At 37.8% G+C, this 23,009-nt stretch overlaps 1 protein-coding gene across 1 annotated transcript; it reads right to left on the bottom strand.

Moving 5' to 3' along the window:
• Positions 1 to 482: 482 nt before the first annotated feature.
• LOC104280594 (multidrug resistance-associated protein 1-like) lies at positions 483 to 22,804 on the bottom strand (the record flags this gene model as incomplete). Its single annotated transcript, XM_009878282.1, has 11 exons — positions 22,655 to 22,804; positions 10,774 to 10,950; positions 9,897 to 10,022; positions 8,461 to 8,598; positions 7,192 to 7,317; positions 4,899 to 4,960; positions 3,910 to 4,041; positions 2,681 to 2,908; positions 1,809 to 1,986; positions 1,357 to 1,518; positions 483 to 575 (listed from the first exon to the last, which is right to left on the bottom strand). Coding segments are annotated over exons 1-11 (1,572 nt in total), but the record flags the coding sequence as incomplete, so codon positions are not given.
• Between the last annotated feature and the right edge of the window lie 205 nt (positions 22,805 to 23,009).

The following is a 23,009-nucleotide window of genomic DNA, read 5'->3' on the forward strand; positions in this document are numbered from 1 at the left end:
TCCAGGAAGAATAAAAAATAAAAATAAAAATTAAAATAAAAATAAAAATAAAAATAAAAAATAAAAATAATCACATCAAGAACAAGCCATGCACACACAGACCCACCAACATGGCAACCACCATCCTGGAAATGTATTTCACTCATTGGGGTTCATTAGGCAGACAGCAGTTTAAGCAGCAAATGAAAACCTAAACTAATCAAAATCCAGTCACAGGGAATTTCATGAAGCTAGCTAACCTGCTACCTTGGTCTTAACTACTGCAAGGCTTTTACACGATTATGTACAGATACGCTCTAAGGCTGAAAAATAACATGAGTTTGTTTATTTTGCATACACAACACCTCTGACCTTTCATTCCCTTCCTTCTTTTCAAGGGCTAAATAGAGGGAGTTAAAAAAATATAGAAGGACAACACTCAGGAACAAGTCAAAGAACAGAACTCGTTTCTTAAAAGCACTGTCACACATAAAGGTTCTAACCTGATAGTTTTTTGTCTTCACTGCCATCACAGCGTTTATTGGAATCAGAATGATCATGACAGCCACACCTGCCAGCACTGAAGGACCTAAAGTCTGAAAAGCATTTAATTGTAAACATTTATTCAAACTCATTTTTATAAATCTTCGTTCAACCCACTGCCTATGCTACAGAAAAGCATTCTGAAATAGCTTTTCGACCTCTTCTCTTTTCAAGAACAGCTTTGCGGAAGAAAAAGAAGATAAAGTAGGAGCTTGGTTTGATGTTTAAGTGCTTCGATATTTTTTAAACAAACGTATATATACATACATATAGCCCCAAATTGAGAGGTGTATATATAGATATAGATCAGTCTCTCTATATGCACAAGAGACCTTTTAATGTCTTCCAGCTTTTGCTGGCTTGCCTGTTCTTCTGAAGTAGAGGTCCACACAGCGAGTAAATGGCTTCTTGGGAACTTAATTATCTTTTGGATTGACAGGGACAATCAGGAAAAGTCAGCCCAGTGACTGTGTGAAGTAGAAACAGCAAACATCTCCTACGCTGATTCTCACAGTGCGGAGCCAAGACACCTTTTCTTACGTGAAGTGACAAGTGAGATACTGCTCAGGTATCTACAGGTACTGCAGTGCCCCAAAAGATAGTAACCTCCACCCGCATCCTCCCTACATGCATTCAGATGTACAAAATTAAGAACCTCCTGCCTTCCTTCTTGAAAGTGGTGACAAAAGCAGCTCTAAATGGCTTATAAACAAACAGCATCTTCCCCACGCTGTTGTAAACCCTTCAGAGTCTGAACACCAGCTGTCTGTAGTCACAACTACAGGAAGCAGCCCCCTGCAAAAGTCAAAGCAAGAAACAACACGGAATACCCACCTGCCACAGTGAGTACAGTGCTAATACCACCTGGAAAGGTGCAGACCAAATCATGTTTATGTAGGTAACCAAGTCCATGAATCTCTGAGCATCCACAGACATTAGGTTCACAATCTCACCCACAGTAGAAGTCTTTCTAGCAGAATTTGTGATAACAAGTGCCTAGGTGCAGATCAGAAAAAAAAAAGAAAAAAGGAAACAATTAAGGCAACATGAAGGAAGACATACATTTGAATTTTCTCCACAAAATTCAACTGCTTTGGAAGAAAAAAAGTGTCTGAACTTTAACTAGTAAATTAGAAAATTGTTCTATCCTAAAAGCTTTTTTTTATAAATTAGATACTCCCTTGAGTTAGGAAGCAGCCTACCAGTCTCCTAACTACTTTAGTTACTCAGACTTGAGCGATGTATTCACACAGTCATGGTTACCTAAATTTATAAGGAACACTCACCTTTCGATAAATTACACCAACAATAGCTGTTTTGAGCCTCATTCCAGTTACAAAGCAAATATGAAAATACTGGTGAAGAATCAGTGTCTGAAGACAGGAACAAACAAACAGCAGTCCTGTATAAAAGTAGCCTTGCCAGTTTGGGGCAGCTTTGTTATTTATAAAGCTGATGAGCAATCTGCGGAGAGAGGAAGTAGTTCTCCTGATATATGCAAATCAAGATGAAGCATCAAGGTTACAATCTTAATATTATTCCAAATGTTATATGGGTCAAGCAAGCACCTGAAGTATCTAACTTAGATAAAATACTTACTCAAACTTCTTAGAAACTGGAGATCATTTTATACAAGCACATATCACTCCCTCCTCCTAACAATGTCCTACTTTAAAGTAGCACATACCTCACGCATACAGCATTCTCCTGAAGCTACACTATGAAGTTCCATAGAATCATAGAATCACATTATCATATTTTTTCCAGCTAAAATTCAGCTGCTTACAGTTTGTTTACTACCTCCCTCCCTAAAGCAATACAACTCCTTCTACATCTTTAGCCCTCTGTTGGCTCACATATTGTGACTTGTATTCCCACAACCATTACAGGTTAGAAATAAATAAATAAACTGTCCTGCTAAGGTTGATTTTGTTCCTGCCTGACCTTCCTAGTGTTGTAAAGGAACATAAAAACTCGAATATTTAATGCATGATGTTATAATCTGAAAAGCAATTCACCAAAATCATCTGTATGCACAGTCTCTAACTGCATGACAGTTCCTCCCCACTGAACCAACTGGAGGCAAAGCAGCTTGGTGAGTAAAACATCAGTGTTTTAAGTGCTGTCCACATACAATAACAAAATATATAGGTCTTACCTCAGAATTTCCGGGCCTGCAAACATTAAGAGATCATGTGCAGCTTTAAACAGGAAGCTCATGAGAAAATATGGTCCAAAGGTTTTACATAACACCTTGAATAAAGATGCTTCAGAGCTCTTCTGAGATGGTTTTATAATCAAAGCTTCAGCCTCTTCTGTCACATCACCACTTGTGTCACCTGATTTTTGCTGCTTTTTGGGAGAGTATAACATGTTCAATGATTGCCTGAAATAAAGAGTAAATAGTTAACATAGCTGTTATTCAAGCATAAAACACAATTGGAAAAACATACAGTATACAAATGACTTGTTTATGAGCTGTTCACTGCACTTCTTAATAATAGTCTAACTGGGTTTCACCAAACAACTTTTTAATCATACAACCACAGCTAAATGGACCAGCCAGGTCGTCTTTGCAGGTATAGGTAGCATTTCTGTCAAATCTTTCCTATAGGTCTGCCCTTGGGCACGAGGAATAGAACTATAACCTACGTTAAAGTTAGAAAGCAAAGGACATTATTATTCTAGAGTCTAGTATGCTGAACGTCCATCAAAATCAAGGCCTTACTGTACCATTGGAGTTAAAAGATCGCAGTCAAATTTATGCCAAGTGATCCCCAATGCACCAAACACATTCATTTCATACATCTGGCTTATGCCAACCTACATACTTCAGAACTCTGAGTGTAAGCAAGCAAGCAATTTTCCTTCAATGAAAAGGTACTTCTGTTGGCTGCAGTAAAGGATGATGAAAGCAGGATGGAAACTACAGGCATTCAGTCTTTCTAATTTTAGTCATCTGGCTTAGACACCCAGGCTCCCTACATAGTCAAAGGAAAGAAATATACTTCCCACTTTTACTCCCTGAACTGCCCTCCTGAGGCTTCACTAGCTATAGAGGGAGCCCAAGCTCCTAAACGATGTGACTGAAGTGTGAACGTGTCATAACATTCCAGCCCGAGGGAAAAACCACACATCAAAAATAATCAGCTTTGGATCATAAAAGACTAATAGGAACCTGATGCAGCTCTTCATAAGGAGGACACCCAACAGCCTACTTGGTTGCTGTTCTGTATGCACTTAAGGACAAATACAGAGCTGCTATTTGGGCCTTACAAAAGCAGGCTTGACAATAGACAACAAACACATTTATGAAGAGTCTGCATAACTTGAGCTTTTTAACCTCCGTATCTTGGAAGAACTCCCAGCCAGGACAACTGAACTTACCTCTTGGTCTTTGCCCACTCTTTTGCCCAGTTACTAGCCAAACCTGGCAGTACTTTCTCCGATTTGTCCTCTTTGTTTAATGACCACAAATCCTTAGCTTCCAAAGGTCTCCGATAACCTTGAACCATCAACCTGTATTAGAAAGAATCAGAGATAGATATTGAAGAATACTAGGCATAGGCATGTGTGTATATATTTATGCTATAAGACAGTGGTCTGGACATCCAGCCCCAAAACAGAGCCAATTCTTTACAAAAATACATGCAAGAGTTAGTACATGTAGCAACACAGATCCAGTGGCTAAAATATACATCCTCCTGTCTTTACTGTGGGAATTAGACACCAAAACATCTAAGGATCCAGGATACGCCAATGAATTCAAATTTCAGGGAAAATAGAAGAAAGGATAAAGCGATCTCATTTGAAAATCAGCCAGGCAATTAATATTCCCATGCCTTCCAAGTTTCAAAATCTTTGTTAGCTTTTAATGTTACAAAGCAATTCCTTTCATCCAGCTTTCTGTTGGAACTCTGGCCAAGTACCAACCACAACTATACACCAATATATTTCACATATTTTTGTGTTTTAACTCACAAGACCATGTGTTGTGATCAAATCACACAGCATAACTAAACCAAAGCCAGTGCAAAAAAAAAAAAAAGAACCTATTGGACAAAGAGAGCTAATAGTTTTGAATGCCTTAGTTTCTAAATACAGCAGATAATTTCCACCTTGTTATTTTTCACACAGACTTTTTTATTGTATTCTTTCAGCAAACATATTAAACATACTGGCAAAATTTCTAATATTAGAAATACCCTACAAAGTAAAAAAGATTAATCAAACTTGAAAGAAAAAAATTAATTCAATCTACAGAACAACCAATCAATCAAAATTATTGCATGACTACTGCTAATCTAACTCTCCAAGCACGATCCTAAAATGCCATTTAACTTTAACTGGTGTTTTATGCATCATCTTGATCTTACCCAGTGATCCACCAGAACGTGATTCTAGAGAGGAAAGAAGCACTGAACTCCGGACACGGATTCTAAAGGAGAGAAAAAGAAATAAGTCCACAAAGTGGTTGATATAGGACCAAAAGAAAAAAAAAAAGCAGAAAAGATGCTTTGGAAATTCCTTTTGTTTATGGTGTATTTTTTCACGTTATTAAGCTTGTCATTTATGCTACTGAGAGCTTGTTCAGAAAACACAAGCACAGCTTCAGGGCTGTTAGCAGACTAGACCACTGGCATACAGGACCAGCAGTGCTCTCTATCAACAAGGCAACAAATAGTTGAGGGAATTTTATAAGACAGTGCAGGCCAGACAATCTCTCAAGATGTCACAGTCAGTGCCTACCTATATCAGTGCAAGGTATGCTTCCATATGAGAGCATAAATATACTCACTGGGTAGAGTTAGTCATAAATGAAGAATCCGGTTCTATTGTTCCAGTAGGTAAGTGCTATGACTCCATCAAAACAGAGGCACAAATGGAGAAACTCCATAAAAGCATCCCAAAACAGTCCTTGTAACCCTGCACCTCATTCATCAATAAGCACGTGGAAAATTTAAGAACCCATAAAGGTATGCCGCTAGCTCATATATCCAGCACCAACGGCTGCCTTTACTCTTCAGGTTAACATCCTCTCTTAATCTCTTCGGATTAAAACTGAAGAGAGGAAGTCTGAAAGAATTTCAAAGGCACTAAAGTTGATTTACTCGCAGAACTCCAGTGTAGATTTCTCCCTTCCCTCTTTCAGTGCTCTGAACAGCATCTAAAGAATACTAAAACCAGCCACTCCGTCAGCACCCAAACCAGTAGGGTTTTAGCATCAATTATAACTGGAGGCACTCCGGTATTTCCATCTACAAAAGTCACTAAACATCATCACAGTACTGCGATTAAAACAGAGCCAAGTGCTTCCAACATTTGCACTTCTTAGCTCCTATTTGTGTAACGTGGCTTCTCCACTAACCTATATGGAATTGTGTTTTAATTAAGCTACGTAAAACAGATGCCTTCACCACCTCTTCTCCACACAACAGCTTCTTTTGCAACTTCCTAGGCAACAAGAGCATGTATGAGACATGCTTCTTTTGAAAGGGGACCAGAGTATTTAAACACTTGCAATAAAATGTTTCAAGCAAATTCAATACCATTCCTTAACAAATGAATCAAAGCTTTTAAACTTGGAGAAGCTAAAAAAAAAAAAAAAAGATGGGCTTGACAGCAGTACTTTCATCCATCAGCCAAGCAGATTTCTACTTCAGCAACTACAAGGAATATTTTCAACAAAATATTCTGAACTTTACATAGAATGCTGGTTTGTGTTTATACCTTTTTTATCTACTCACAGGTGGAAACTTTAAATTCAAGAGTCCAAAACTACCAAAAAAAGGTCCAAAGCTACCAAAAACTGGACCAATTTAAACTGACAAGTTTAACACACTAAAGCATTAGATTACTGTTAAGATAATACTGTTTATGTCACATAGAATTATTATTCCTACTGACATGCATGCCAGAGAGAATGAAGACAAGTTGTAACTAGTCTGGAGTTACATAATGTAACCAAAGTAAAATAAGAGACAAAACACATTGTTTCACTTCTATATACATCTCAGAAATTTCACAGTAGTTTTTTGGCTTAAGAAAACATATAATAAGATTTTACTCAACACTTGAAAATATTTCTGGTTTGGAAACGCTTGGCAGAAGGTAATAAAGCAGAATTTAAGACTGACTAACACAACTTGCTTTATTCTTTTCCTCATCAAAACACTCAAACACACCACTCATGAAAAAAGAAGGTTAAAATTTGAAGCGTGCCCTACTTCCTCAGACAATCCCGGAAATACTCAGAACACAAAACCAAACTATTGTGGTCTCAAAGGACCTTGTAACTATTGTAACCATAATGAAAGCAGAAAAGAAGGTTCCCATAAATCCACAGTGTCTTGTCAAATACATTTCATCGCTGAATAAGACTGAAAAGAGGCTAAAGATTAAGAGGATCCAAAGACTCAGCAGTACACACTTCCCTTCAGGCACACACAGAGAAACTCTCTGCCAGTGGATACCAACAGAGAAGAGGTAACTGTGGAATCCAATAAGCTTCATCATCTGTGTCAACAACTAAAGAGCAGAAAGAACACTACTGCAAACAAGTCAACAAGTCTCTAATTATTTGACATCTGGGAGACTATGGCCCTGTAGCTCATTGTGCAAACTATGGCAGGTATGATACTCAGCACTTTGCATAGACTGAACACTTACAGGATCATTCACTGTTTCAGAGAACAAAGGTGGTTGTTCTGGAAAACAACATAGGATGAGCTGTACAAATAAGAGAACGAAGTAGATGGAGAAGGTGACATAACGAAACGCATCCACTTTAGCACCCTACAAAGGAAGGTAAGAGTCCAATTAGAAGGTTTAACAAATTGCTTTAAAACAACACATTACTACTAAATGTAAAATAGATCCTTACTGTAAATTCTGCCAACTACCTAAAGGCTATACTGCCCACACCTATGCAAATTATGTAAATGTCTATTTTGGTAAAGGGAAGTTAAGGGGGGTGGGGGGGAAGATAAAAGATACCATTTATTTTGCATCAGTCACTGCCATTAACAACAAGCATGAGCCTCTTTCGTAGAGAAGTTCGCTTTAAGATGTAGTTTGTACCAGCACAGCATGCCCCAATTTGAAGTCAAGGTAATTACATACTGGGGAGTAAGGAGCTTTCAAAGTAAATCTGTTAATTAGTATGCACACAGAAAGTAAGAACCAGAGGAGGAGAATTTAGATTAGTTTGCTGCGTTGAGCTTCTTTCATTTTTTAAACTGGGACTGACACATAAAGCATAATCCAGAAAAATCAAAGCACGGGGACAGCTGGATATATCCCCCAGTAAAATGCCACTCCCAACAGTTAAAGACATAAGTTAGCTGAAAGTTCTCTAAATTCACAACATGCCTTAAACGTTTCAAGAAATAAAAAGTTACATGCCATTTTCAAGCAGCTCCACAATTAATCTGATATTTCAGGTGGCATTAGTATAAAGCAGACTGACATATAAACATTTCACTTCTACACTTTCATTTACTCTCAGCACATGAGACCACATTACCATCAAAGCAAGTGTTTCAGGAAATCCATAGTATGATCAACAGGAAGATGATGTAAACTCCCAGAATAGTTTCATATCTAAGCAACTAAGAGTTTAAGGCAACTAAGCAAGAGTTTAAGGCAACTAAGCAAGAGTTTAAGGCAACTAAGCAAGAGTTTAAGGCAACTAAGCAAGAGTTTAAGGCAACTAAGCAAGAGTTTAAGGCAACTGTTGCTACAGTTAAGACGACTCTGAATTTCACCAGCATTTCAAAACACAGGCCACTAAAACTAGCTTGTTTTGCTTTTATAACTCTAGAAATGAAAGTAGGCCGAATGGATCATTAACTGACTTAACTGGCATAATTAGCAAGCAACTGCTCTATTGCAACATTTAGGATTATTTTCAACTGAACGAGGTTAGCAATCACTTACCGTATATAAGGCATGTATTATTTTGGATCTAAGAACCACTGTGGCACATAACAACGAGACGAGCCAGAAAATCGTCATTACACCTGAAGACTGGACTCCTTTTATTCTTTCATATTGTATTAAAAATGTGGCAAGCAACTGTGGACAAATAAGAAAAATATATTCACAAGCTGTAAGTTATACAATACGTTATACACATATACAAGGTACAGTGTTAGAGTGTCCTTGTTTTTCAAATCCGGTATCTCCCAGGTATTCTAATACAGAGAGATTTTTAGGTGCAATTGAAAAATATGTTAAATAGGAAATTCTCTGGAGCAGTAAACATAAGTGGAAAAAAAAAGGGGAAAAGGACTACATATGTAGAAATAAACAACTAGATACAAAAAAGCACTACCAAAAGCTGACAGTTTTTAGTTCTTTACTCTTCTGGTTCTACATTACAAATGAGTATGTAATTACAATGATACTACATCCTTTCCAAGTATTTATTATAAAAAGAATTAATCAGAAAAAATACTTCTCTCCATAGAGCCACAACACCAAACAACCCTCACCAAATATTACTCTATTTCTATAATCTCACTTGGCTGCTGCAACATGCATTTTCCATCAGCCTGACAAAAGCTTGGCAATTGCATTATTAAATGACCACAAACTATTTAACAGCTCTTGCACCTGTCATTGTGTTTCAGGGCTGTTGAGGATTTTGGTTTGGTTTTGTTGATACTGCTGTTGGGGTTGTTGTACCCTGTCCAGTCCCCCTCTTGAATATCATGTTTAATCACTACCACTGCAAGTCTGTGATAACTGTAAGGCAACTGACAATAAACAACAGCAAGGCATTTTCCTTGAAATGTACGCTGCAGAGATACGGGTATAAAAGTGGACAATACTTGCACATAGAGGTAGAAGGAGTTAGCTGGGGACACCTATATGCCTCATGAGGCATTTAATACTTTCCACCATGCCACCAAATGTAAAAGAGAAAACATGTGCTAAAGCACATTACCCACAAGAGAATTTGTAGTAAGATACCGAATAACTCAAGGTGCCTTTGACAGCCTTTTTCCAGGTTCAGTGTGGTTTATATTATCTAACTTTAATCAGTCCTCCTGACTTGATTCCTCCAGCCCGTATCTGAGTTGAGCTATTAACTGAATGGTAGCTCAAGCACACCGAAACAAGGCAAGACCACTAGCGCTGGCTTCTGTGCTGACATGCAATGCACTGAGCATAGCTGGGTTGGGTTTTTTCCTAATTTTTTTTACTGAAAGAAAGCAGACATTCCAGAGTCAATAATTCACAGTTCATCTGCAAATTAAACCTGTATGTAAAGACTGTACCTTTAAGAATTACAACACTGTGAATAATACTGAGATGTGTGTTATTGCTCAAGGCTTTGCATGAACAACAGCCATTACAGAAGAACTTACCATTGTTATACCCAATACTGTAGGCGTAATGAGGAAAAATGGCGCTCGAAAAATATTTTGACTTCTTTCCCAGAAAGAGTAGAAAAGGTCTGCCCAGCAGACTATCCACAGCACTAAGCCCAAAGCCTGAAATACAAAAGTGTATTTCATACATCAGTTCACACAGATTAGGCAGCACAATATGTACATGGACACTAGATGTTATGCGTTAGTAGAAGAGGAGTCATAATCAGATCATCTCTTTTGGGCAGTTCTACAACATGCACAAAAATAAAAAAAGAGTAATTTTGCTTTGCCTACTAGACCCCCACTAGAAGAAAAAAAGTTTACTAATTTTAGTACCATATAATTCAGTGCATTATGAAGCAGAAAGCTGGTGAATCCCACTCCTGAATAATAGATTGCAGAGACAAAAACTCTCCAATACACCATGCTATTATAATCCTTCTTAAAACTTTTCACTTATTCTACAGAGGGAAAAAAGAAAGAAAACATTAAGTATGTATTTCACAATAACAGTGAAAATAGAACACCTGCAGAAGTTCCTAAATTACACAGCATATATTTCTAAAAGTTAACAGGATAATAAATTCTTATTATTGACATAAAGGCCTTGAGATTGAGTGTCCTTAAAATAGTCTTCTCCAACTCACAATGAATTTGGAAGCATTTTTACTATGCCAGAGTAAATCTCAGAAAGCCTACTGATAAAAGGGCAACAGAAACACATAAGGTTTGGAAATTAAACACAAGTAGAACAAGTAAGTTACAGCATGCAGGCCAAGAGTGATGCTCAGTAAAAACAGTATGATAAAACATAGCTGAACATAGATTCAAACTTCCAGATAAGCTTAGTTCTGATTTTAAAGTCACATACCGTTTTGGCTTTGTTGAGATTTGACATTTGTATGTATCCCCTGTCATGACAACGAACATATAGGAAGTACACTGGGAAGCAGACCCACAGGTAAATGCAAGGAATCCAGACCAGGACTGTGTTCTGAAAGCAGTGGGTAAAGTCTGGGTTTTCTGTGTGCCATGTCAGATTCCAGTCCTGGGGAGAGAAAATGGATCAAGTTCAGAGAAAAAAAAAAAAGAAAAAAAAAAAGAAAAAAAAAAGTGGGCACAGAATTACAGAATTTCAGTATTTTAAAAAAGAAACAGCCACTATCTGCCTCATTCAGTATCTTAACTGGCTCCGTTCTGTGACATATCTAATTTCATTGCACTTTTTGTACATCCTAAGTTTTAATCCTCCAAAAGATGACATTAGTGTCACTTCTGTTGGTTATACATAGTAAAACAACAGTATTAATCAAGGATTTTCATACTATCATTGAAAAAAAAAGCGAACATGACAATGCTAGCTATCTCCCATTATAACCACTGTGCATGCATGTAGAAATACTCAGACATACAGCATTCCCAAATTTCAGTATGGCAACATTATTTGGCACACAGTGAAAGTGAATGCCACACAACAATATCATTTCACTATTTGTACTCTCAGCAAACCCAGCTGAGACTTTCTGGTAATTCATAACAGGGCACAGAACTAAGTAAAAGGCTCACTCTTACAGCCCATTTCTTTCTCAACAACAGGAAAATGTAAACCAATATAACTCCTATTTCTCTCTACACAATTCTCAAAAGCAAGATAAACTACAACCAAACCAAAACTGACACTTAAAAATAATAGAAATGTGATCACTATTTCCATTACTGGTACAAGGACTACATACAATGACAGGCTATTTAGTAAAATGAACTTTCATACGTATTCATGATTGGTTTAAGTTAGGGAAATCTCTTGCAGGAAATTTTACCTTAAAATTACTGACTTTGCTGTAAAATTATCACAGGGGACCCTTCCGCTCAAGTGCTGTAGATTTCTGACTCTCCAACTGAATGGTGCAATACAGAGATATTGCTGACGTAATACTCAACAGCCGAAGCATAGCTCACAGGCTTCTGTTTAAAAGCCACACAGCCCAGATTAGCAGCCTCATGCCTAAAGACTCATTAACTATAGTGTCGTTTTTTCAGATGGCTGCACAGCTTACAAGTGCACAGAAAACCAGTACCACTACTGGGACATAATGACAGTCAGTAATCCTCCTCTATCAAAGTCTGAGCTGGTCACAGAAGTAAGTGCCATTATCCACATTTTATAGATGAGGAAACAACGAAAAGGAGCTGAAGCACCTACCCCCTCTATTCCAACATCAAAGTGGGAAACAAATCCCACTGCTCAGAATCACCACTCTTTGATCCTTATTTGTCCCCACCTTCCACTGATTAAACAGTTTCAAAGACAATTACAAAGAAAGGAAAATAGATCTAAAGAGAAAAGGAAGATATAACTTGCAAAAATTACAACTTGAGGCTAACCAGACATTATTTAATCAGACGATAGGTTTCCCCTTAAATTTGACCATTCCACATTAAGGTGTTTTATTGTCCTTCTTTTGTTCTGTGTTTTTTTTCCAAAAACTAGCTTCTTTTGAAAACATGTTAACAAAAAAATATTTTCTTCCACTTCTTCCCTCTCAACTTCTATCATAATCTAGAACTTCTTGGTTAGATAGACAGTATGCAAAGGACACATTGCTGTTATTTTTCTTCTCTTATTCCACAGCATTCTAGAAATTCTTCCCACCTCACATCATTTTTGTCAGTTTAAAAAAAATAAATCTCAAAACTTAATACAGCCAATTCAGGGAAATTAGCACTGGTAGTGCATAAAAATGCCCAACTTTGTTTTAGAGTACCTGCACAGGGGTCATTTAAGTTGGTCATGACAAGCCAGCGGCTGTGAGACGCTACGGGCAAGCCACGTGCTTAAGTTCCCTGACTGCATAACGTCATCAGAAATTTCAGCTGAGTCATCCTTATATTTTAGCCACTACACAAATGTTTTTGGCTTTTAAGTCCCAGCTGTTCCACTCTAGCACAACAGCCAAGAAAAGGTCTCATGACTCTGCAGAACAGTTTAGAATTCACAAATTAAGATAGTTAATATGATTATACAAGTAAATTGACAGATTGTAATCAGCTTTGCAATAAACAAATAGAACCACTGACACAATTTTATTGAGTTAATTTTCTGAGATCTACACACTGCTTAAGAAAGTTTCTACCTCTTTCTTCAGTCTTTTTAAATGCTTGCTGTAAAATGAGTCAGGCAATTACGACAAAGGACAGAGCAGGTAATGCACATGTCACTGCCATATGGCTAAATAAAAGAAAGCCAATATGCATGACTGCTATGCATATTGGCTGAAGGATATTCTAAAAGCACGGGCAATCTTCCATTTGGCTTTCATATTTGCAAGTTAACTGGACGTGTTTCTCCACGAAAAGGGAACTGTCAGCAGGTCACAGCAGAAGATGACTCCTGGCCTGAACCGGTGTTAATAGCCTCAGCGGACAAAGTCAAGAGGCACAATCCATCACAAAAGAAAGGCATACCTTAAATTCTGCATGGAGAATAAGGTTCAATGTGGCTGGAAAATATGTCCCTCATTATGAAAACAACACGTATTCATATTCAAATAACAATGTTCAGTTGCACAAGTCTAGACAACCTCTGCCAGCTGAAAGTATATGCTTCTCCTCTACTTTATATAAACCCAGTTTCAGAGTTTTATTTTTTCCAGCACAAACCAAAATTTTTACAGAGCAATGCAGAAACATTCAGTGAAGCAGATCTTTGTATTTTGCAGTCATTAATTAGCAAACTAATGACATTTTCTTCTGACTCAAGTTTTAGAAGCACTATTTTAGCAAGTTCTATTAAAGCACTAAGTTGCCCCATTTTCAGATCTCAAAGATGAGTAACAACTTCCCTGTGACTGATAAGCTATCCCTCCCACTTTACAAGAGCGTATCAAATGACAGGGATACAAGTATCCATGGAAAGCCTACACAAACCAGCAGCCTCCTGCCATTGAGAAGGAGGAGGAAAGAGGGGTTAGGTCTATAGCTGTTGGACTGTATCATCTGGAAGCAGCCTTTAATTTAAACCATGACTGCATGGACTCACAGGAGAAGAATCACAGTGATCACTGGTCCTTTCCTGGTAGATATTAAGAGAAAAGAGATCTGAGATCTGCTGTTGGCTTAGTTTTAATCTAGTCCAGAAGAACAACATCTCAGATGTTATATAGTTTCAGGTTGGTGGGTTTTTCCCTTTTTAAATCCCTGGACAATTTTAAAGTTTCCCAGGATAGCAAACAGGTGGTTTTTAATTTATCTGATTTATTTCTCAGTTTTAATTTCCATCATGAGCACTGTAGTCCAAAAAAATACCAGTCCACAGTTTTTATGCCCAAATATCACATTTTATCTTACAGCACAAAAACACTTTATGTCACATGTGAAGTGAAATCCTCTCTCTGAGAGCTGCACAAAAAATGCTTCATGTTCCCCAGAATGACATGGATCTATTTACAGGTAAACCACTTATTTAACAGTGTATAAATCCTAGGAAAAAAAAGACCTGTATTAGTTCCTGTCTAAAACTTCAGGAACAAGCAAAATAAAACCCACTGGCAGTAGGACTGTAAGACAAAGTTACAAACACAAAAGATCAGTTATTCTGGCCCTGCTCAAAAGATCAGTTATTCTGGCTCTGCTGAGGGAAGGAAGACTACAGGGAAGCTGTATGCCTCCTGTGTGCCTAATTTGAGGAGTAACAGTGTTTGACACTGGACAGGACCTTGTGGCTGGGGGGGAAGCCAGGAAAGGTTGCTAAATGAGCAGCCAGTGGTCACCTGTTATCACATCAATAATCTTACTTGACCCACAGCACATTTTAAAATTCTCACTGGCAGAAATGGGGAGACCAAAACTGCTCAGTTTCATGCCTGCTGTGCACAAGTGTGCTAGAGGTGTAGGCTGCCAACCACGCTGTTAAATCCACCTACATGAACCAGCTGTGACTGGCAAATCACTTAAACGTTGCCACACACCTACATAAAAATGAAATTACAAAATCACACTGGAATCTTAAGATCAATACCTACTCCTTCAAATGGAGTTTGATCCTGACATTGGTGTGTACCCACTACTTCAACATCACCCACAGAAGAACCATCTCCTTTGTAATACCAAGATATTGTTTCTCAATCTTATTTTCCTAACAGTAAAAAACACTTTTTGTTTAATGCAATCCTTACATTTATTAGAATGCAAGTAATTAGGTCTCTCAGGCACTAATACTGTAATTGCAGCTGACAACTTTCATTATAATAGTACCATTACTTTCTCATTGAAACAGTAAGTCTCACAATCGGGCAGCTCTAGATATATATTTAAAAATTCCCCACTCTAGTACCTATAAATCCATCAGTCATTCTTCCTCAGATGCCACAAGGCCATCAGCCATGAGCGTACCCTACCTAGGACAGCAAAATTTTCTGCCTGCCTCTCCCCAGACTGGAGTTTTGCCTGACTTGGCTGAGCCTACAGCCTCAGAAGAGTAACTAGGATCAGTGGACAATGGAGGGTGGGAGCGCAGAAAAGGACTTCTCTACCGCTGCTTGAAGGGAACTCTGACCTTGCTTTAAAAGTTCTCAAGACCATAATTCTCCACCAAAACCAATGGTAAGAACAGTGACACAGTTCGTCACACTGAGAATTAAGAAAAACAGTGAACTACAAAGTGTTCCATATTTTCCAGTAGGTTAGAAGGAGGTCTGTTTTAGGTCTGTTTTCAAGTAATAAACTTAAAAGACCTTTCCAAAGTTACTCAGCTTGCCAAGTAAGTTTTATTCAATTTAGCTTTTGAAATTTTAAGAAAGACTGAAATTATGTTCTCAAAACACTGTAAATACAGCATCTTTATTTTTTCATGACCATGAAACATGCTGAAGCTCACCATGCCTCTAAGAGCATATTTAGAAGAGAGCCTACAACAAGCACAATCATGTGCAAATCTTCACCAGCATAACGTTTGTCCTGTTGTGCTTACTGTTCAGGCTAAATCACAAGAGATGACATGTTGGTAAAACGAGTAACAGATATTCATACAAGAAAAGTACTCCAGAACTCCCACAAAAGTCAGCAGAAACACCCACACCTGCAGCTCTCCTGTGTGCTCTGTAACATTCACAGAAACAGCACCCCTGACAGGGGCAAACATGGCACCAAATAAGGTATATGACACTAAGAGCAAACACCACAAACTTCAAACTTAGAAGTTTAGGTCCTTTAAAAAAAACTACGCATATTATATTGAAATTATTTTTTTAAAAAAATACTACTTGCATTAAAGGATCCAATGGCTTTAGAAGTAATTCCCAATGAAGTAACATAAATACAAGGACAAACATACCTTTCCATCTTATTTGCATTTATTACCTTTAGCTTTTTTTCTTAATAAAAGGCAAGTTATTCAAAATGCATGGATCTCTCCCATGACACAATGCAGTTGCTTTTACAACAGAACTTAGTGCAGAACATAAGTAAAATGGTAGCTGCTGTGATACACAAACAGTGAGCTCATGCTGCATTTAAATAAAGCTTTCAGTACACTGCCAATTCCTTTGAAGACCTGTACTAGCTACAAAAAATTAATGCTTTACTGGTTTATTGCATCATCTAAGGGTGTACTCTACAAATAGAATGCAGAAGAAAAAATTAAAATACAAATTTTACAGTAATATATTTCCAAATACTTCCTACGCTTAATGAAAGACAGCAAGCAGCGTTTTGTTTTTTTATTTTCAGAACACACAAAACCAAGACTCTACTCAAAAGTAAAAGTCATGAAACCAAATCGTTGATCTCATTTCCAGACCTCCACAGACTCTAAAAACTACTTCTGCAGGAAGAAATCACAGAATGACATTCCTGCACAGAACTGTATCGCTTGCCACAAGCACTGGAACAAATGAACATAGAACGCAGCAGACTACTGATTTGGAAGAAACTTCAGGACTTCCCTTCATGGTCACATCTGAGGATAAATGCTCCTCACAAAGTTCTCAAACATTTGTTCAGGCCAATAACAGCTCAACTAGATCAGTAAGTTTCTGCCTTTTCGTTCTTCTACTGTCACAAAGGTGAAATAAGAAACATTAGTGGTAATTACCACATTGGGACATAAGAATTAGATTCATATTTCCGACTCTCACAGAGCTGGCACATTCTCTCACAGAAAAAAAACCATGGTTTGGCATTGCTTTATTACTACAGGAAAACTAAACCTATCACACAATTGAGGATCTTCTCTTCTTACTGGAGTCTCGGGTGGGGTTTGGGGGATGTTCACCAGGAAGAACAGAAAACATTTCTCCTCATAAAATCATGAATGGAACAAAACTACTGCTACTAAATCTGATGTTTATTGGTTAAAATGCTAGTAGGAGTCAAGAAAGCAAGGAACAAATAATAGTTTAGCAAAAGTTGGAAAGATATAGGTCTCCAATTAAGATTTTGACATATAAGTCTTGTGTCTAAATAAAAAGTCTTAATTCGGTCACAAGCAAGCCTTCTAGCACTGCCTCCAAAAATATCACGTTCAGACTGAGACCTCAGATGAGGGAAAAGACAATGCCCCTCCTTCTTCCTTTGCTTCAAAGTAATTCTGAAATCTAAGCTTTATTCCTACAGCGTTTTAACGTTGTCACAAGACAAGACTGTTAGAGCAAACGGAGAAAACATAAAAAAAATTTACAAAAAAATCACGCAATAAAACATTTTTAAAAAATTTATATAATGAAAATTTAGCAGGAAAAAAAAATAGTGTTTCTAGTCACAGGGAAATACCCTTAATTTTTCATAATGTTTTCTATTAGAAATTGTTTTAGAAAGATTAAATTCTCAATAGTAATGACTTATATAATGAAGATTTGACTTAACACAGATAAGACAAAACTTCCACCTTCCAATACCTGGTCCTGAACTGAAACTGGGCATCAACACCTCCTTACCCAAAGCTCAAACATCAGGTTTTCCCAATGTTTACAGAGAGTTGAAATCCTTTGTTAGAGACAGCACTCCATCGGCTCAAACAGTGTAAAATGACATAACAAAAGCATGTTTTGCCTTTGCTTCCCTTTAGCCTAAAGTTAAGAAGCTGATGCTAATAAATCACCAGAGGAAAGAGCACCTGCAAGCTGTGGAATTTACAGGAGCTGAACTTTGTAATCTAAGAAGCTAAAAGCCACTAAACTATGGCTATTTTTTTTTGCGTGACAGAAAAAAAATGACAAATTAAACCAGTGTTTGCAAACCTAAAATGTTTAGCCTCTTTCTACAGACGTAGTACTTCCCTACCCTGCCATATCTGCACATACCACGAGACAACGTTTGGCCACATGACAACAAAATACTTGCCATTCACATTTTTCAAGTTTTTCACTGAAACCACTATTACTTAAAAGAATACTGGAAAAAGATTGCTACTTTCATCTCCCTTCTGCACCAAACCTGGGACTTTTGCTTAATAAGGCAACAGGCTGTATATCGAGTTTGAATCCTCATGAGAAGACTGAGCACACCTGGGTAATAATCTTACAGAGAGACTAAAATAACAGCTTAAATCAGGATAAACAGTATCCGAAGCCACCACAGATGCAAACGGTGAGAAAACAGTAATGCATGCAATTCTGACTCTATTAAAAGTAAGCAAAAGGTCAGTACCCAGCAGTAGGCTTTTTAGAGATGTGACCCAGAATGACTTCAGTGCAGCCCGGCTTAACCTTCACTTAGTCCCAGTATAGCACAGTGCTTCAATGTAAACTGCATTGTATTTGCAAACAGCACAAGTTATTCCGGTGTTTTGCTGCTTTTTTTCCCCTCATTTAACTTTCCTGAGCAACCTTGAACTGACAGCTGTAGAATGACAGGTTGTCTGTTAAAAAAAAATCCGATAAACAACTGAGTATCAGGTTTCATTTTCCTGTATTTCCCCTAAAATGATCTATTCTGGATCAACAGAGGTAAATTTAATTTCTATGCAAGTTTAGACCCATGTTCACATGAACAACAAAAAAGTTCTACAGCTTTAAATGAGAGAAAGCTGACAAGCCTCTGGCTTTCAGAGCTAAAAGCCCCAAGGACAACCAAGCCATGAGAATCAGGCAATCAGCTGTTAATTATAATAAAGGCACCATCTTGTGTAAAGGTTTTTCTGCTTAACGCTGCTGCTGCTGCTCCACCTCTGTTCCAAATGTTATCCACATACAACCTCCTAAGTCAGCAATTATAAGTAGTTTTCTGATCTGCATATTCTTTTAAACTCTGGTCACAAATGCATTCATAACCTCAATACCTTTACAACTAGAGGAAGAAGCTAACTCCCAACTTTTATTAAGTTCACTCAGCACCACTCTCACAGCACCTGCAACTCCTGCCCTAGCTCTGCTACAAACACACTGAAAAAGCACTTCCAACATATTTCACAGTGCAAAAAGCCACAGGGCTCCAAGATACATGCTAGTTTACTGCTTATCTAATGCATGAAAGCATAAGCTACAGAATGTGAAATTACTCATAATAAAAGTCTGGTTTTCTTTCAGAACTCTATTTAAAAAAAAAACTATTAATGTCCCAGTGTCCTCAAAAACAAGCTAAGTGTAGCAGCTGTTTACGTCACACAATACCACTTCACAAATGTCAGTTAATCATTACAAACAATACAATTTTTTTAATAAAATCCTATCACGCCACATTATAGTCTTAGAATACCCTAACGTGACTGAAACCAGCTGAGAGAGGCTGATGGTTCTTCCCTGGCTACAACAATATCAATCCAAATACAAAACATAACGTCTTTGGGCAAACACTCTAGAAAATACATTTATTAAAGCAGACAAAACTCTACCCAATAGCAAGGGAAACAGAGCCCAAACCAAACAAGCTAGCCCCCAGATTCTTGTGTGAGGCTCTGCCTCACCTTTTCTCATCTATTCTGTTTATGCCCTGCAGTTTGGATCCCTATGAAGAAGTGCTAAATCTAGAAGAGTGCTTTGATGCAATTTCTCTACTGTCAAAGTAGAGGCTCCCCAAAAGCTTTAGGTACGAACAGGAAAGAAATAGTCCTAGGTTTACACAGGCAGACACAGTTCGAATCATTACAGGATTCTAGTTATCAAAACAAAACAGAGGAGATGAAAACTTGCTTTTCTCCTAGAAGGAAATGCAATTACTTGCTTTCAAACCTTCCTCAACAACCAAAAGCCCAACTAGAAAAATAGAGAAAAAAAATTTCAATTAAGTTCTCACTGAGATAAAGAAGAATTAAAGTTAACTTCTATCAAAGTTAATTTTAAAAATCACGATGTCCTCTGAAGGACATGACAGGAGCTTATATAAATATAAGTCATTTCTCTCACACTCCCTTAAAGCAAGAACCTCAAAAGTTTCAGATTCTATTTGACTTACAAACATCATCTAATGAACAAACAACTGAGACTTCCTGTAAAACCTGGCAGAGCACTTGAAAAGTGCCTGTAAGAAACTGCTTAGTGCTAACTTGCTTTTTCTCTCATATCTCCTATTTCTTTACATAAAAGTCCCATTGAAGTTTAGCCTTGAAAACTCCAAGTATCAAAAACTCTTAACTTCTCCCTTTCAGAATTTCCAACATGAAAAGACTTCCTTAAATGGGATACTGCATAGTTTACATGCTCCGAAAAACTGAAACTATTCTGAAGTTTTATTCAATAAAAGGGAAAACCAGCATACTATTTCAAAGTGTAACTGCACTGAGACCACCGATCATGTGCACATCTGTATATCCAGAGAGCTAGGTCAGGAGGCCAAAGCAGACAGTAAGTTCTACACCTGCCTTGACACTTTTCCTAGTTACCTAGAATGATCCCACTGTTTTGGGTTTTTTGTGTGCTGGTATTGCAGCAAGGTGAACTGCACTCCTACACGAGTGATATTCTAGGCAAAGCTATCTCAGCATGTCAGCTCGCCAAAAAGTTTCCCAGTTAAGAGGCCCTTTAAAGTCACTGAATTGAAATGCAAGTAGTGCAAAATGTTACCCCCAGCCCAGTAGGGGTTTTAAGGTTTTTATTGTGATCAACAGCTATTAGTAAACAGTAACTTTCTCTTACTCAACTGTAGCTTCATATTATGGATGGAATGCTTATTCTGAGATATTCAGTGATGCTAAAGAAAGTAAAGATGTAACTATTCTTTTAAGAAGAGAGTCCAGTTCAAAGAAAGCAAGAAATAGTTAAGTTCTATAAGCAAATCTGATTGCAGAAATTGATATGCTGAGTAGAGGCATAGAGATTAAACAGTGAAGAGGGGGAGAAAGGAGTGAAGAAGATAGCAAACTTGCTTGGGCTGTTGACCTTTCAGAGTAAGTATTAAATAAAACCAAATTTGTTTAATTCTCAGACAAGAACTTCCAGTAATAACATTCCTTTGTTGTGCAAACAAGAAAAATCCTGGCCAACAAGCTTAAAAAGATTAGCACATGGGCTTTAAGGGTCCATTAGGTCCTTTCAACCTGCAAAACCATCCCCACAACTTAAACTGAGTTGCTCCAAAGTCAGCACCTCACTTGACAGAAAACACATCTCTTCCTTGAAGCTTAGCTTGCCACTGCTCCACCAGCAAGGCATCTGCACCAACCAAAACAGCTGATGCAGCTACATAGTTCACCACAAGAACACAGTAACACGTGGCACCAGGGATCTAGCTATCACCAGCTCTGAAAAGTGGAGTGCAGTTCACAAGACAGTAGCACACACACAGGTGATATCTAGAAGCCCAGCAAAACACCACATGCATTTTCTGAAAATTCATTACAACTTCAGCTTCAAATAGTAGCAACAGTGAAAATATCTGGACATGAAGCAGCCAGACTATGCATAAGCACCAGAATTGCCATTACTACCCTCTCCACTACTGGGAACAATTCAACAACAAAGTGGGTACAGTGTTGTTTATGAGGGCAAGTTCAGCAAAGAAGATTTTTCCAGATACATCTTACATCAACTAGAATGTATAATTACTCTTTCACTGCATTAGAAGTATCCAGAAATCAAACAACCACACCCACAGGATGGAAGAAATGAAACACAGACTCCACATGATTTGGAGAAGGATGACAAATCACAAAACCATCTATATTCTTGAGAACCAATCAACTAGTGAAAAAATGTATGGAGTAGTTATGACACGTCACAGATATCAGAAATGGCTGTAGTATATACAAGAACTGTAAGTATTTTTGCAATAAAAGAAACTGCCATCAGAAGTTCTATATAAATTAGTTGTTTCCAACATCCTCAGCACAGCTCTTGCTTCTACCTGATGTTTCAATTTCACAGTTCAAAGAACTGACAGCCCTTTTTCACAAAACTACTACTTTCTCAAGTAATCTCTTCCATCAACTGAATTCTGAAATATGTATTCTCTAAAGCTTTTCAAATAACATGTCTCCTGGAGAGGAAAAAAAGTATGTCTGATGATAATTCATCATTTTGTCAGCTCTAAGAAACTTAAAAATTAGCTGAAAAGAGACATGAACATAAGCAATCTAGAAGTAGGTTAACAGAGTCACTTTTGACCAGCTGGAAAAGCTAAATATCTTAAAGTCTTTGTGATTTTAGAAATATCTGGTAATATCTTACTGGGTCTTGAGACAAATATTACAATGACATTTGTTGAGAGACAATTTTTTCTTTAGTAGTAAGGCAGCTCATTAGCTCAATGCTGTTTGGCAAACATCCGATAAATATGTGAAAAGTTCCCTGAACAGTCTAAGAAAATCTACGTTTTCCTCTTACCTCTATGTTGCCCTCGGTAGCTTTCACCCTAAGTTTTTTTCTTCCTTTCTTAATCTCTCTTTCCTCCTCAGAAGGATTTTCACCACCCTCCCGCCCTCCCAGGGCCCTCAAGGCTGCCAGCACGTACAAGCCTCTGCAGAGGAACCCCATGTCTCAGCTGAGCAAGACCCACACTGCTACGTTTCCATATAACTCACCTTTGCATCGCTGTTTTTCAGTCCACTCACAGTGGGCTGCGCTCACCACTCTTCATTAAGGAAGAGCGAAAATACTGCTATGCAAACATGCGATACAGCTGCTGTCCCGCACAAGGCTTATCTCTGGCCTCCTTCACAGGACAGCATTGCACTCTTCA

This window comes from Apaloderma vittatum, unplaced genomic scaffold (genome assembly GCF_000703405.1).
Source record: "Apaloderma vittatum isolate BGI_N311 unplaced genomic scaffold, ASM70340v1 scaffold43471, whole genome shotgun sequence".
NCBI lineage: Eukaryota > Metazoa > Chordata > Aves > Trogoniformes > Trogonidae > Apaloderma > Apaloderma vittatum.